Source organism: Sciurus vulgaris (genome assembly GCF_902686455.1).
Source record: "Sciurus vulgaris genome assembly, chromosome: 10".
Taxonomy (NCBI): domain Eukaryota; kingdom Metazoa; phylum Chordata; class Mammalia; order Rodentia; family Sciuridae; genus Sciurus; species Sciurus vulgaris.
In genome coordinates this window covers 1,304,025-1,319,854 of record NC_136470.1, presented here as the reverse complement: position 1 = coordinate 1,319,854, position 15,830 = coordinate 1,304,025, and the positions used below count along the sequence as shown (strand labels likewise).

The following is a 15,830-nucleotide window of genomic DNA, read 5'->3' as shown; positions in this document are numbered from 1 at the left end:
CTCACTCTGTTTATCTCTGGTAGCCCAGAGGCCCTGCCCTCTTCCTACCTAGGTCTTCTTCCCTTCCTTCCTGTGGTCTGTCTCTTCCTGCCAGGATCTGTTGTTAGGGTGTAAGAGAGAGGGGCAGGAACAGGGTTAGCTTCTCAGGTGATACCTCTCTCCGTTAGAGGGAAGTGGAGGGTGCTCTCTAGTCTTCCTTGGGCCTGCTGATGAGTTGAGACGGGGCTGATCAGGACCGAGCAGCCTGCTTGGTGTAGAGCTTCTGTACCAGGGTGGTAGGAGTGGGAGCCCTGGTCCTCTGGCTTGGCCTGCTTGGGATAGAGTCTGTGCCTGGGCAGCGTGGCACCAGAGGGGTAGGGGGCCCACTGGCACCTGCCCTCCCCTCCCAAGTATGGTCCCAGCCCTAGACTCCTGGTAGTTCCTGTGAGGTGGGCGTGGAGTGTGGGTTGTGCCGAGGCTCTCACCGTTCCCACGAGATGACAGTTTCTGTGGTGGGCTGGCTGTTGTTGGGGAGTCCCTCACACCGTGGCCTGTCCTGGCCACGTCTCCCTGACAGCTCAGCTCTGGGTTTCCTCCCATGCTGGCCTGGCCTGTGAGATTCTAGCAGCAGATCAAATCCTGCTGGCCCAGGACTAGCCACAGTGATAAGGAAGTGACCCACCCCAGGTGAGATGAGCAGGAAGCAGGAGCACATTAGACTGTTGTGACGCCAGTGTGGCTCGGTAGAGCCTGGAAGTGTTTCTAAAAACATCAAAGACACCGAACCAAATAAGAGGAGGGAGTGCAGAAGTGAGCGTGGGGGCTTGTGCCTATAGTCCAAGGACTGGGAGGCCGAGGTGGGCAGGTCACTCAAGCCCAGGAGGTCCACCTGGGCAACACAGTGAGACCCGGGCTCAGAAAGAGCAGAAAGCAACAAAGTCAAGGCAGACTGGAAGGAAAAAGAAACGAATAGAGCTTAGATATGTGAAAAATGCAGTTGTTGAACTTCAGATGGAATAGAGAGGGAAGCAGGATTTTTTATTTCTAAGCCAATACTGTTTGCCTTTCCTTGAGAGAAGTCAGACACCAGTGTTCTGTGTTAACCTCTGAACTGCAGTGGTGAGGCAGGAAGTGCCACTCTGTGCCCTGGGTGGTGCTTAAAGACCTGCCTGGTGATCCAGAAAGCTTACACTGCGCTCGCCCGCCCTCCCAGGCAGCCCTGGACCTCTCCTCCCCCATCGCCCACTCTCTCAGGCCCTGGGTGGGAGTGCAGGAGCTGCAGTCCTGCCCTGCTCCCTACTTGGTGCTCTAGCCGGGTCTGCCTCACTTCCCTCCTGTCTGCCTTTGCCAGGTGGTGGGGGGCAAATGTAACTCCTCCCTCTCTGCATTTTGGATGGGCAGTGTGAGGCAGAGGGACAGGAGAAAAGCATCCAGTTTACTTGGTGCTTATTCACGTAGTAGGGTTTACAGGACATGGGAGCCCTCGTAAGGAATTGACGCTCCAGAGGCAAGACCCAGGGGCCCTGCGTGTGTGCGTGTGTGCTCACGTGCACCTGGGCTGGGCTGAGCTCGGGGCCCGCTGAATACTAAGCGCACACGCTCTGCCGTCCCAGCGTTTGTGCTGAGCCCTTCTGTCCTTGCTGACCGCAGACAGTGGTGAGAAGTCACTCGATCGTGTGGGAGGCTAATGGAAGCTGAGAACCGTTTCCATGAGGTCTGTCTGCACGGTCCTCGACGTCAGCTTCCTGTCACTGATGGCGCAGCATAGGGCACGTATTTTCCATTTGGGTTTCATCTCTTTTTCCACCTGTCAACATTTTCACTGCCCTTGGCTTCTGCAGGAGGGGAACCCTCCTGGGGTGACGCTGCATCCCTGTGGAGGTCATTTAGCTTGGGCCCTGAAGGAGCCAGGTGGTGTGGGGTCCCTCCACCATCAGTGTGACTGGAGGATGGGAAACCCAGCGTGAAATGGAGTGTGGTAGCTGGAGGGAGCTGGTCCCGTGGTGAGGTGTGCGCACTGAGTTTGCCTGCGTGCTCTGGTGGGAGGCGGCAGGCAGCGGGAGCAGAGCCGCCTGTGGGAGAGGCACAAGTGGTGGCCGGGGTGCAGCCTGCTCTGGGGACAGGCACACCCCCAGGCCCTCCTGGCAGAGAAGAGTGGGGCATGTTGCCCTCTGAAACCATGGAGCCAGCCTGATGTCTTTTTTCTCTTTGGGGGACCAGGACTGGGCCTTCGTCCACACTGACGTCTTTGCCAGGACCCAGATAGACCCCCGTGCTTTGGTGCAGAGGCTGGAGCTGGACCAGAGGAGCATCGCCTCCCTCAGGAAAGGTGCGTCGCTGCCGCTCGCAAGGTGCTGGAGGGAGGGGCTCTGTGTGCCCTGCTCAGGAAGACGTGTCTTGGGCTGGGACTGGGGCTCAGTGGCAGAGCACTTGCCTCATATGTGAGGCACTGGGTTCAATCCTCAGCACCACATAAAAATAAATAAAGATACTGTGTCCTCTACAACTAAAAAATATTTTTTTAAAAAATGATTTGTCTTTATGGAAAAATGTAAAGATGCTAAAGTGGAAAGAAAGGTGCTGGGAAGCACCACACACCATCACTGCCTGCACACACAGGTATGGAATTATTTTGAAGCAACTGGCAGGCTTCATAGCATTTCATTCATAAATTCTTTAATGTCTATTTTTAAGGGCTCTTGAAAGAAGAAAAACTCAGGTAAACAGGCAGTGTTCCTTAATTTCACACACACAGAACTAGCCACTTCTGATGCAGATTCCTCGTACAAGTCCGGTGCTGGCACGGGCTGCACGTTACCTCTGCTGTCTGCTGTTCTCTTGCTGCTTTTCCTGTCACATACCCGCCATTTTGGATTTTGCTAATTGCCTTCTTGGTGTCTTGTTTCTGTGACCCAGCAGCCTTCTTAGCCTGAGCCTCTGCTTTGAGTGGTGGCTTGCAGGGTGAAGGGTGGTCTTGCCTGATGGTCACACTTGGGAGGTGAGGCCCTGGGCCTGGGCCTGCCCACCACCATGTGAAGCTTCAGTGTGTTTTCTGCCCTGCGTGGCAGAGCACTGGAAACAGCAGCGGACGTGACGGCACCCAGGCCCTCCTGCAGGCCCTCCGGGCAGGGCTCTACCTGGTCATCTTGTGGTCCTTTTGTGCGTGCACCTCTGACACTTCAAACTTCCAGAATTAGGTGGCTGTCCTTTTTGTTTTCTGCCCTGACAGTCACTCTGTGTGGTCTCCCAGCACTCCGTGGAATCTGTACACGATGTTCTTAACTGTTGGTGGGTGAGTAGGCGGCTCCAGGGATTTTCCTCTGAGTTCTTGAGGCCCACATCTATGGCTCCTGAACAGCTCTGGCTGGGAGTCGTGGCTGTGCCTAGGTGTGGTTGTGTGGTGGTTGACTCTGGTCTCAGTTGCCTCGTGGCCTTCAGGATCGCTTGGGGTGAGTGTTTGGATCTCTGCAGGCCTTTCTGTCTTGGCTCCCTCCCATTGCACAGCCTTAGGGCATATTCCCTAGAGTGGACGACAGCCATGGCTTTGCTTCTGGGCTGCATCCTGCCCTAGTGGTTCCCTGATTAAGTTGTTGGGACCTGCTGCTGACGGGATCCCCGTGGGTGCTGCCCTGCACCCCGCCCTGTAGTGTAAGCCCAGACTGCCTAGAGGCTGGAGCCTCAGGAGCTGGAGTTGCCTCCGTGACCTGTGTTCACCCATTCGCTCAAGGTTTGTCTGCGTTTGGGACCTTTCTGGTCGGTTTCCTTAGTCTTGAATGATGAGTGTTTTATGGATCATGGAGGCTAACTCTTAATTGTTTTGTAGAACTAACTTTTCGGATGTTTAAACTTGCTGCAAAGAGCTGACTGCCCTAGTTGCCCGTCTGGTGGATTTTCCCCAGCAGCAGTTTGGGCCTGTGTGTTGCTACATTGTTTAAAGCAACCCCTGGACTTTGAAACAAGCTTCATTATATGTCCAATTAACATGAAGTTCGCTTTCATTTGGACCCCTCTAGCCAGCCTCTGTTCTCTTGTGCACATAGTCTTCTCATTTCTGTGCCAGGTGATCTGAGATCCACTGGGCTCTGAAATTCCTGCCTCTGCATCGTGGCCATCCCTCCTGAGCTGTCCTGCATGTTGGGGTGCACTTCCCCAGCATAGTGTCCCTGATCCTGCATGAAGGGCCGCTGGGCAAGAGAGGAATGCCTCTCTTCACAGCACGCTCTTTTCAGTTGCTCTGCAGTGTCCTCCTGAGCGGATGGTAAAACTTGCCATTGAACGTGAAGGAAATGCAGCCCTGAGCTCCCTGGAGTCACTGGGCTCAGGCTGACCAAGCCGGACCAAGTTCTGGTCATCAATGGCAAGTCAAGGCTCTGGGCCAACATATACCCAGACATATGGGTCTGGTTCTGGTCTGACATATACCCTGCTAGTCTGAACCGTCTCAGTGACATACAGGACACCTGACTTCAAGAGGCCCCAGTTCCCCCCGTTGAAAGAATGGCCCTATGACAGGCCTAGAAAGTAGTAGCCCTGCACTGGCAGAGAGGGGGTGTGGGAACTTGCATTCACTTGGAGTCACCCTGTCTCATACTGAGTTGAGGTATTTTGGATAGTTCTAGGTCGCTGCAGCTGAGACAGGTGGCATTGACTTCCCAAGCCTGGAAGACAGCAAATACAAATGTCACTTTCCTGGAATAAACCCAGGGAGGAACTTCCTTGCTTGTCTAAAGACATCAGGGTGCAAAGGTGCCCTTTCTACATCTGTGACAGCCATTGGGGGCGGGGGTGCCTACAGGAACCATGGAGCATGTTGGCCCACAGTTGGCAGAGCTGAGTGTGTCGGAGCAGAAGCCATGTGTTGGCACAAGATAGGAGCCCTGGGTCAGGTTGAGGGGCTCAGGGCTCTGCTCCCCTCCAGCCAGTGGCTTTTGGCCAGACACCTGACGATGCTGGGCCTGGGCTTCACATCTGTTGGAGGTGGTCATGCCATTCACCTCCTAATATCTGCTGGTTTTGAGGCTAAGATGAGTTAATTGCTGTGAAATCTTTAAAATGGTGCTTGGCTTCAGCAGGTGGGCAGTGATCTTGTTCTGAGGATGAGACTGGCTAGCAGACAGGGGAGGACTTTGAGAATACCCCATGGGGCCAGGCCTGACTATTGCTCACAAGTCCTGTGCTTAAGAGCACTCTTCACCCCAGGGTTGTGGTGCATAAGGTGGTGACAGACCTGTCTCATCCAGAACGGGCCAGGCACATTTGGCAAATGCTTGTTCCCTGCTCCCAGGGAAGTGACCAGGCCAGGTGGCTCCAGAGGAATCTCTGCATCCTTGTGCTCACCTGAACTGTGCGCTCCCTCACCCTGCAGGGTCCTGGAGCTCTGCTGCCACTGTGCCTTGCCTGGCAGTGGCCTCCTTCGACCCTGTCTTGTCTTCCCCGAGCTCTTTCTACCTTGGCTGGTTCCACCTGCCACCTCTTGTCTGGTCACTCTCCTCTGATCAGAGTGCTGTCTCGAGGGCTAGCTCAGAGCCAGCCAAAGCCTTGGAGATGACGCCGGCCGTGTCCTTTGCAGAGTGCACATGCATAATGCCTTCAAGAGGGGCCAGGCACTGTGCCTTCGCAGGCCCTGCTAGTGCTGCCTGCGTGCGTGACTCCCTCAGCTGTTTGTGTGTCCTGTAGCTTGCCCTCGAGTGCCACAAGGGCCAGGGTTGTTCTAGGCTGGTGTCCCAGTGTGGGGAGGGCGGCCCTGCACTCCTGAGGCCCTGATTCCTGCCTTGGTGCCCAGGAGGATTCTGGAGTTAAGTGCTCCTGACTGCGTGCCACCCAGCCTAGCCGCCCTTTTCTTTGGGAGGATCCCGAGGTGTCTTTCAGGGCCCCTGTGCAGTGTGGCTGTTTCCCATCACAGCTCATCTCCTGGGAGTGCCTCTGGCTGGCTGTGACGGGGCCCCAGGTCCTGGTGCTGCCTTCTCTCCCACCTGGGCTATGTAGGTGACCATTGGACCCAGCAGCATTCTGATGGAAGGCGGCAGGTCTGACACTTCTTCTGTCCCATGGGCTAGCTTGGTGGCTGGAGTATGGGAATGCTGGCCCCTCAGATGGGTAGTCCGCATGGGTGTGGACAGGCCCCTTTTCTTGGTCACACCTGCTGCTGAGGTGTCCAGAGGCCTTGGGGTCCCCAGGGCAGCAGGCTGTGCCTCTCTTTACCATGTGTCTCCCTCTTTCCCACTTCCTCTTCCATTTCTGGTATTCCTCCTCACCTCTGTTCCTAGCTGGCCAGTGCCCTGGCCCCAGCAGGGTCCTGACTCCCTCCTCCCTGGGGTTGTGCTGGTGTGGTGCAAGTTGTGCGCAGGACTGCCTCCTTGACTCGGCCACTACTTGGTGCCCTGCCTGGCTGTGGTGGCATGGTGGTGCCCTTGGCCTGCCTGGCTGCCTGCATTAGCACCTCCCCTTCCCTACACGTCTTCCTGGCCAGTGTGAGCCAGACTTGGTGGCATCCTATGCAGCTGTGTGGTATGGCCGGAGGAGGGAGGACAGCAATGGCCACGGACTCCTCCCACGTTCACACATGGACTCCCTGCCGTGTGTGCCTGTTTCCCGGAAAGTGGCGGGGCCTGACCCCCTGTGGGAGCTTGGCTGGTGGCATCTTCTTGTTTCTGCTGGAACCTTGGGGGCCAGCTGACCTGGGAGCCCTTTCTGCCCCTCAACGTCCCTCTGCCCCTTGGCTGTTTTCCTGTTAGGGGCTCCATGCCTCCTGGGGAGATCTGCTGGGCTCTGCAGCCAGCAGTGCATGGCCCCTTCTGGGAGGAGAGGTGTGGGTACAGAGCTTAGGCTAGTCCAGAGCATCCCTTTCAGCCAGCCTCCACCCCTAAGGACACCCCGCCCAGCAGCCTTGTTCTTTGGATTGGGCCTGTGCTGAAAGAGGCTTGCCCTAGACCTACATGTGAAGTGGCTGCAGCCCCTCAGTTTCTGCTCGTTGAGAAGGGGTCGGGGGACTGTGGCAGGTCCAGGTGAGCCCCACCTCCTGTGCCCCTGCCCTAAGTCAGCCTGTGCATTACTCCAGCCTAGCAGATGGCTTGGGCATGAAGCTCATGCGTGGCACTGTGGTGTCCAGAGATGGTCCAAGGAGCACATTTTAAAATTGTCTTTCTAGTTCTGTATTCACCCTGGAAAACTACAGGAAACATGCCCACTGGTTCTCAGGTGAGCACCTGGCACTCAGACCCTGAGATGCAGCAGGATTGGGTGAGGCCAGGTGGCAGCACAGGCCTGGCCTGGAATCAGAGCCTGGTGGGTCAGGTGCTGCTGGCGCAGCAGGATGAGAGAGAGACAGGTCAGCCTCATTACAGATGGAGCTCTGTCAGCATGCTGCCTGGCATGGAGGCCCCCAGGAGGTGCGGTGGAAACAGGCCTGTAGGATGCTGGACTGGGCAATGTGTCCAGACCATAGTCCAGGGACACCTGGAGAGTGTGCACATGGCTCTCTCTGGCATCAGAACAGGCCCTCGCCCAGGTGACTCCTGTGCAGCCCTGACCTCTCCCATCCCTAAGCAGAATGAGGATGCGTGAGCACCCCCTACCATGGGGTTGCCCTTCGCTTGAGTCCTCTTCTGTCAGGCTGTGATCCCTCTGTGCCCATGCTCTGTCCAGCAGAGGGCAGCAAAGCTGTTTCTCTTCAGACCAGCTGAGCTGAAGGGCAGTCCTGTGGTGGAGATGTGCAGGGACCTCAGTCCTGGCCAGTCAACTCCTCACTGCATGGAACCTGAGGAGGTTTGGAGGGTTGTCTTAAGCATAGTTGTAAAAGACAGCTGTGACAGAAACCTTGTAGAGCTCGTTCTTGTCCCTGTCCCACCCCAGACGTGAAGCATGCAGAGAGGAGAGTGAACCACTCTGGAGGCGGCGTGGGGTTGAGACCACCTTGTCCTGGCTGCGCGCTGCCTTTGGTGTGGGGCGTGCAGCTGGGGCTTGCAGGTGCTTGTTCCACTGCACTCCCACGGGCCTTGTTCTGCTGGCTGTCGGCTGGGCACGGGAGGCCCAGTGACTGCTGCATGGTAGGCCTGGTGTCCTGTGAGCAGCACCTGGTCCAGACGCCGGGGACTGGCAGGGTGCCCGTCTAGCCCAGGGATGTTTCCGTGTGGCCCTTGCAGTGGCATTCCTTAGGTCTGCTGTCACAGTTGTGTAGGGCAGTGCCAGAGTGTTAGTCTCGGCCCAGAAGTGATTAGGAGCCATTGTGGAGCCAGCTGACTGGGCTCTGTTCTGCCCACCACTTCCTTCCTGGCAGTTTGAGCTTCTGTGGTCAGTCTGTCATCCACACGCTGCCATGGGACCGCAGGAGCTCTGCTGTAGAGGCCAGCTCAGGCAGGGGACAAGGCAAGGCTGCGCCCGTGATGCTCAGGACCCCCACCCTTCCTGTCCTAGCACATGGTGGTGACTGGCACCTGTTCCTGGCAGCACAATGGGCTGCGCCGTCCCCCAGCTGAGCGTGTAGCAGCAGCAGGACATGCAGGAGAGGTGGGTTGGGCTCCTCCCTCGTGAGCTGCTCTGGTGCTTCCTGTGCGCTGCAGCCTGTGGATGGATCGTGTTGTGCCCCCCTGAGCACAGAGGAGATTCCTTGGCTCTTGCTGCTGCTGGTGAAGCCTCGATGGTCGGGGGCCAGGGGCTTGCATGGCGTGCATCTCCAGGCACAGGGAGACAGGAGGGGACTAGAGAATGCTGGTTGCTGACTCCAAGGGCCACACGTGTCTCAGGAAGCAGAACAGCTGACATGCCCCTTCACCCTGTTCTGCTCCAAATGTGGAGCCAGCCCTGGGGGTCGCTGCTGCTTGGTGCTACTCACTGCCGTACCCATGGCAGAGACGTCATCATTAGGGTCCTGCTCCCTCTCAAAAATCAGTCTTGTAGAAGATGACGGTTATCAGTTGAGAGAACAGCACGTGCACTATTAGGAAGTAGATGCCTGGTCTGGTCTGACGTGGCCTCTGCCTGGCCCTGTCTCTGGGTCTGCTCACTGGCTGTTCAGAGCCTTCTCAGGAGGCCGCCAGTGCCCTAGCAGTCCTTAGACACACTTATGAGCTTTGTCCCGCCAAGGCTTACAGGCACAGGGAAGGAGAGGTGTCTGGTCAGAGCTACCCTCTGTGGCTAAGGTGTTGGTCATTTCTGAAATGAGTTTCTGGAACTTTGTGTTAGGGAAGTGGACCTGGCCACCATGGCGCTTCATGACAAGCTGAGAGCCTTCATCCTTCTTTCCCTGTGGGTCTATCTGCAACTGCCTCACAACTGTGCTCTTGAGGGAGGGGATGCTGTCCCTCCTCAGTGGCTTTGGGGTTCTGTGGGCCTCTTGGGACCCCTCCCTTGTTTGGGGTGCTGCTGGCCAGGCAGGCGTGTCTTGTGCTGTGGACGCCCTTCTCCCCAGGGCAGACAGGCCGGGAGGTAGGTGCCTTGAGTGTTGGTTTGCTGGCTCCAGTGGTGGCGCTTGGGTGGGCTGCAGCTGTTGGGGTCCTCAGCATGTCTCTGCTGTGTGTGGAGCCTGATGGCTGTGGGTCAGAGCCCCCTGCCTCTCACTCACCTCTCGGGCAGGGGTCATGGGGAGGCCTGCGTGAGGCTGAGCGCAGGTGTGCCACCTCTGGTCTGGTGGGTGCTGTCCTGAGTCTGGTGGGCTCTGCCCTGACCTGTCAGCCTCCCTCTGTGTCTTTACCGTGGGTGTTTTCCAGACCCCTTGTGCAGGTGCCCATGCAGGACCCATGAGGCTGGTGGTCCTAGGTGTGCTGGAGGTTTGTCCTCTGGGACCGACCCTCCCAGAAGGCTGTGCGGAGGGACACTGAGTGTGTGCCTGGCTGTGGGGCTTCCCTCCACATGGCTGGTTGCCAGGTGGCTGTATAGGGGTCACCTGGAGCCATGTAGCACCAGGGCAGATTGGTGTGGATGTGCGTCCCTCCCCTGTGCTGGGGTGTGCTGCTGGCGTGCTGGCTCCAGGGCTGTGCTGGTGTGTGTTGCAGGGCCAGCAGGTCTTCAGGGACCTCCTATGGGACTCTCTGGACTGGGCTCGCACGGTAGAAAGACCACAAGTGTGTCTTGTGCTGCGGACACCCTGCTTCCCAGGGAGGACAGGTGGGGAGGTGCCTTTGAGCATTGGGTTGCTGGCTCCTGGCACCACCCCCATGGGCCTGGCTGCAGGGAGTCTGTGTTCTAAATAGAAAAACAAATGAATCAGTAGTTTGGGCAGATGCTCCTGGCTGTAAGCAAGTCTTGTGTCCTTAACCTTCTCGGCTGGTCCCCTGCAGTCATGGCCAGCCCCAGAGGCTTCTGTGGGGGGGTGAGCCATCAGTTCTCCCCAGCATTTCTCTACACTGAGACCTGTCCTAGCTGACCCCTGCCAATGCCCTGGACATTGTGGGACGTTGAGAGATGGGCCTCCCAGGGAGGAGCAGGGAGGTCATTTTTAGAGCCATTGAGGGAATGACTGCCCACACTAGCTAGGGTTCCATGTGGTTTGGTTTAATGGAGATACTATGGTTCGGATCTTAAATGGCCCCCAAAATCTCATACATGAAAGGCTTGGTCCCCAGCTGATGGTGCTGTTGGGAGCTGGTAGGGGCTGGAGGCAGTGGACCTGAGGGGCACTGGAGGTGTGCCCTTGAAGGGGCATTGGGGGCTCAGCCTCCTCCCTCTTTCTCTTTCTCTTTTAATTTTTTTTTAGTTGTAGATGGACACAATGCCTTTATGTTATTTATTTTTATGTGGTGCTGAGGATTGAGCCCAGTGCCTCACGTGATAGGCAAGTGCTCTGCTGCTGAGCTACCGCCTCAGCAGCCTCCTGCTCCTTACTACCTGCTACCATGTTGCAACAGCTCTGCTCCACCACATGTGCTGCCATGATGTCCTGCTTTGCCATCGGCCCAACGCAGAGGGGCAGCTCGTGACTGAGCCAAAATAAGTCTTTCCTCCTTTAAGCCATTCGTCTCAGACATTTTGTCATAGCAAAACGGGCAGCTGACACACACTGGGGACGTGGCCTTCTCTGGCATGGTGTGGCATGGACTGAGCAGCCAGGAGGACCGGGAGGAGCTCTGAGCCTCTGTGCAGAAGTGGACTGTGCTACAGGTGGGCTGTAGGCCGCGAGGCTGACTCACGGCCCCCAGTTGGCTCACGCTGGCTCGATCCCGCTGCAGTTCCGTGGTGTTGTGCCTGTCCTTGAGGGCAAGCCGTGTTGGGTCACATGGTACTGCCAACGGGGCCAGGCCTGCCCTGGACTCTTGGCACTCCTCCGCGTCTGGTTCTCTAGAAGCTCAAGCTGATGTGATCTGCCCATGAGCTGTCATGCTGTCACCTTGTCCCTCTCCAGAAGTGTTGCTCTCATGCCCCGCCCCGTACCACTGCCTGGGCGCTGATGTGGTCAGGGAAGGGCCTGCACCCCAGCCAGTCACTTTGCTTGTTTCGTGTGCCTTATACTGAGCTGAGATGCCAGAGCAGCCCGGCTGGCGTCACTCAGCCCTTGTCCTCAGCATGAGGTGCGCACCTGCCCTGTTGCTGTGCGGTTCTGGGCCTGGCTTTGTGCCTGCAGGGCTGTCCGGAGTTGCAGCCTGGTGAACCTCTGGAAGTTCAGTCTTCCGGGTGACTGTGGGCCTGTCCAGAGGCCAAGGAGGTAGGAGCAGATGCTGGCCACAAGGCAGTCTGCCGCCTCCTGCAGAGTGGGCCATCCCCAGGGCTGTGCATCCACACCCCGCGTCTGTGGGAACGGCCTGTTTGGTTCCTGTTTCCCTGGTACCATGGAGATGGGTGCTTGGGAGCTCCCAGGGGCCAGGGCCAGAGGCGCACGCCAGGATTCCTGACCCAGCCTGCTCCAGCTTCCTTCATTTCAACATGACGTAGGCTGGTTACTGTTTGGGTCAGTTTTCTCTGGTCTGAGAGTCTTTTTTCTTTTTGAAGTGATTTCAGAATTACAGAAAAGTTACAGGAATCACCTAGGGGGAACTCCTTCCTCTCTTTAGGCGCTCCACCATTGGGCGTTGCACATGAGGCTGCTGTCCTCCCCTCTCTTGTGCTGCCCCTGCTGCCCTCTTTTCCTCTCAGGCTCTCACATGCCCTAGGTGCCCTGAGCCCCACAGCATCCCTGATGCCTGACATTCAGGATCTGTTATCACCTTACTTGTGGTTTGATGCCCAGCCACCTGGACACCTTACCCTCCCCACCCTCTTTGGCCACTGACACCTGCACAGGTCTGTCATCCCCCTCCTGTACCTGCTGTACCTGCTGGGGTGCAGTGTGCCAGGAGGTCTGTCCCACCAGCCAGAGGAGCAGTGGTGCAGAGGCCCGGGCCCTGCCACCTGCCCTTCACCTCCCCATTTCCACCCCTGTCCCCCCACCCCCTTCTGCCTGAGCTGAGGTACCCACAGTTCCAGCCCCTGCCTTCAGGGGGGCAGTGAGAGGCAGGGGTGAGCGAGAAGGAGAGCAGTCTGGCTCCAGGCACGGCTGGAAGAATGGACACAGACTGTCGGACTCTGGCTCATAGCTGTGGGGAGGTTCTGAGTCCCCTGGGAGCCAGGGCATGGAGGCTTGTGCCTGTTCCTGAAGTGAAGTCTGATGTAGCTTGATGGAACTTGCTTCTGCATTGTTTGTCCTTAGACACCGTGAGTTCTTTGTTGTGCCAGCCAGGAAAATCTACACGTATCAGAAGTCAGGAGACGGTGTCTCGTACAGACATGTTCTGGGGAGAGTGGGTCTGAGGCCGCAACCACGTCATCTTGGGAAAATCAGTTAAGACTGAGGACACAGGGCGCTCTGTTTGCTCTGCTCTGGAGCAGTCTTGGGCAGAGAGCCCCACACAGTGAGCTCATCTACCCACCCTGTCCCCAGCCAGCGAGCCAGGTTGCCTGAGGGGTGCACCTTGCTGGGGCTTTCTGTAGGATGGCCTTCTTCTCCAAAGGTTCTAAGAATCCCAGAGGTGATGAATTCTCTCTGGGTTTATAGCATAAACTTGCACCTCATGGCAAAAGTTCATTCCAACCATTGCCTGAGGACACAGGCAGTGGTTACTGAGACTCCAAGGGGCTCAGTAACAAGAAGGGGCCCCTTGTCCTGCTTGCCAACTCCTACTGCCCAGTACTCAGTCCTGCTTCTGCACCAAGGACCAGAAAGTGCTTCATTGGTCACGGGCATTGTCCCCTGACTGGCTCTACCTCTTTAGGCACCGCCTGAGCTGTGATTGTCTTCAGTGTGAGTCTGAGAGCTGCCCTAGGCTCCAGATGGCATTGCTCAGCCCTCTGCATGACTGACTTGTCCAACCTGTGTCCAGCTATCAGTTAACTTCTGGTTAACGTGGGCAGGCCTAGCCGAGGTCACCACAGAGCACATGATGTTTGGTCCTGCCCCAGGTCTCTCTCTGCACTGGGGGCGGGTGGTCAGGATGGGCCTGGAAAGTCCCATATCTTGCACTTTGGGGCCAAGTGCATTTTCTTGTAGCTTGGAGAAGCTACTCCTACAAACATATCTTGTGTCTTGGTTTATTTGAGGGACTAAACTTCCAAATCCCGTGTCCCCGCATCCCTTCAACAGCATGGTCCCTTGAGCGCAGCCCAAACTGAGACTTCCCTACCTCTGTGACCAGGGCTCAGCTGCCACGCTGCATCGAGGTCCTCATCCACAACAGCTCCCCATGACGCTGGACAAGTTACTGCCCCTCTTGAGCCTTGGTTTTCCCATTTGGGAAGTGGGGCCAGTTTATCGGATTCTTTTTTGGGGGGACTGGGGATTTAACCCAGGAGTGCTCTGCCACTGAGCTGCATCCCAGCCTTCCTGTTCTTCTGAGGTGGGTCTCACTAAGCTGCTTACGCCTCAGCCCCCCAGTCACTGGGATCACAGGCGAGCAGCACCCCACCCGGCTCTTCAGCGTCCTGACTGAAGTGTGGCCAGTCTTCCGAGTGGCTTTAGGTAGTCAGCATGAGCTCACAGAGTGGCCCTCTGCCTTCATGGATGCCTGGGGAGGCAAGGCCTGTGCCTGGCTGAGGGTGGAGAGCAGAGTGCTGTGGGTCTTTCCTGGGAAGGTGGGTGTCTCCAGCTGCTCCGCTGCCTCAGCAGCATTACAGAACCTGTGGCCGAAATGACAGTTTACTGTCTCTCAAGCCTGGTTTCTTCTGATCCCTCTCTCCTGGGCTTGTAGACAGCCTCTTCTCACAAGGTCATCTGTGTCTGTAACCTGGTCTTCTAAGAACTTACGTCGGAGCTGGCTGCAGTGGTGCATTCCTGTACTCCCAGCAACCCGGAGACTGAGGCAGGAGGATCCCAAGTTAGAGCTACCCTGGAGGCTGAGGGGTGGTGGGGATGTAGCTCAGTGGTAACTCAGTTGGCAGCCCTTGACCAGAAGCTAGACGGAATTCTCCAGAGCTGGACCCTTGACCTTTGTCTGTAATCTAGCCCGTTTTGCCCCAACTTTCCCTCAGTTGTCCCTGAATGAATGCAGCGCTCCCCTGGCTCAGGTCTCTGGGACACTGCAGTGTGGCTGTGGCCTCACTGTCCAGGTGACTAGCAGCCTTCCCTGGTGGGGTCTGGCTTGTGCTTGCTTCCACTGCCCTGGAGCCTTGTGGGGCTCTGCCCAGTGCATTGCCTTGAGAAGTGACCAGCAGGCTTGGGACCTGGCGCCTTGACCAGTGCATCTGTAGAGCCAGAGGCTATTGGCTTGTCTGAGCTTGGAGAAGCACACCCCACTCCCACTGCCCGCCCTGCACAGTGCGCTCTCCTTCTGGAATCCACTCTGAGGTGCAGCAGGTGTAGGAGACCTGGGGCGTGGGAGGCAGCTGAAGTGGCTCTTCGTTTGGATGTGGTCATTCTGGTGTGGAAGGGACAAGCAGCAGGATGACAGCTGAGTGCTCTCTCATCCCCTAGACGAGTGGCCAGTGGGCACAAGGCCAGAGTTGAGGATCCCGGACAGTGAAGGCGTCCGCCTGGCCGCCTCAGCACCCCACCCGCCCCCACCCCCCGGGAGTCTTCCTTGCTTCCTTCCCTGGGGACGTGGTGTGGGCTGACAGCCTTCCTGATGGAGTCCCAGGAGCCTCCAGGCTGTGGGGCTAGCAGGTGGTGTTCCTTCAGTCCCTAGCACTTGTCCCTGCGGTGTAGCCAAGAGCAGACTCCGGGCGGTACCTGCCTTCCTGTCCAGGCTTGAAGACCACCCAAGCTCTCAGGGATAGCGCCTCGGAGAGCCCGCTGCCCCTCTGCAGGCTTCTGCCCATTTGAGGTCCCTCCTGTGAGCTGTCCACCACCCTCTTAGGCTGCGACTGTCCTGCAGTCAGTCCTGAAGGTCAGCTTGGGGTGGAACAGAGAAAGGGAAGTCTTCCTTGTAAGTAATGCTGGCCTGGGCTTTCTGGGGCCGTCCAGGGGTCCGTGACCATATCCTTCGAGGGATGCTGGTGCTTGAAGAGCTTCCCTGGCTGTGCCGACACTGTGCCACCCCAGTGCTTCATGGGTCCTGTGCAGGCCGAGGGCTGAGGCCCAGCTGCTGTGAGCACGGCCTCCTGGGTGGGGCACCGCTGCCCCAACCTCGACTTTAGGTTCCTGGTGGGAGCTCTAGGCTCCGTCCTGTTTGAGCAGAAACAGTCTGGACGCTTGTTACTCACCTGCCACATGCCCTCTCTCCTCAGGTGCTGAGGCAAAGGCCATTTTGCCCAAGAAGGAGAAGCTGAGGCTGCGTCGGGAGCGCTGGCTGCAGAGTAAGTCCATGTCCTGTCTGCTGGGTCACCCACGCCAGCCTGGCTCTCAGCCAGTGGCACCTCTGCCCGATCATGTGACTAGGCTGCTGCATGCACCAGAAACACTGGACCTGTTCCCCACTTGGGGATACCCCACCAGGAGCAGGGGACAGACACCC

At 57.4% G+C, this 15,830-nt stretch overlaps 1 protein-coding gene and 1 long non-coding RNA gene across 3 annotated transcripts in view; one reads left to right on the top strand and one right to left on the bottom strand.

The window, feature by feature from the left end:
• The window catches only part of LOC306637907, an 81,682-nt gene that overhangs the window by 4,916 nt on the left and 60,936 nt on the right, over window positions 1–15,830 (bottom strand). The window lies entirely within an intron of this gene.
• Window positions 1–15,830, top strand: part of SLX9 (SLX9 ribosome biogenesis factor) — a 34,951-nt gene that overhangs the window by 5,188 nt on the left and 13,933 nt on the right. For both annotated transcript variants that reach the window (XM_079100787.1, XM_079100786.1), the window contains exons 2-3: window positions 2,200–2,308; window positions 15,604–15,672. In XM_079100787.1, coding sequence (XP_078956913.1) covers window positions 2,200–2,308; window positions 15,604–15,672 — 178 coding nt within the window. The remainder of the gene's footprint in view (window positions 1–2,199; window positions 2,309–15,603; window positions 15,673–15,830) is intronic.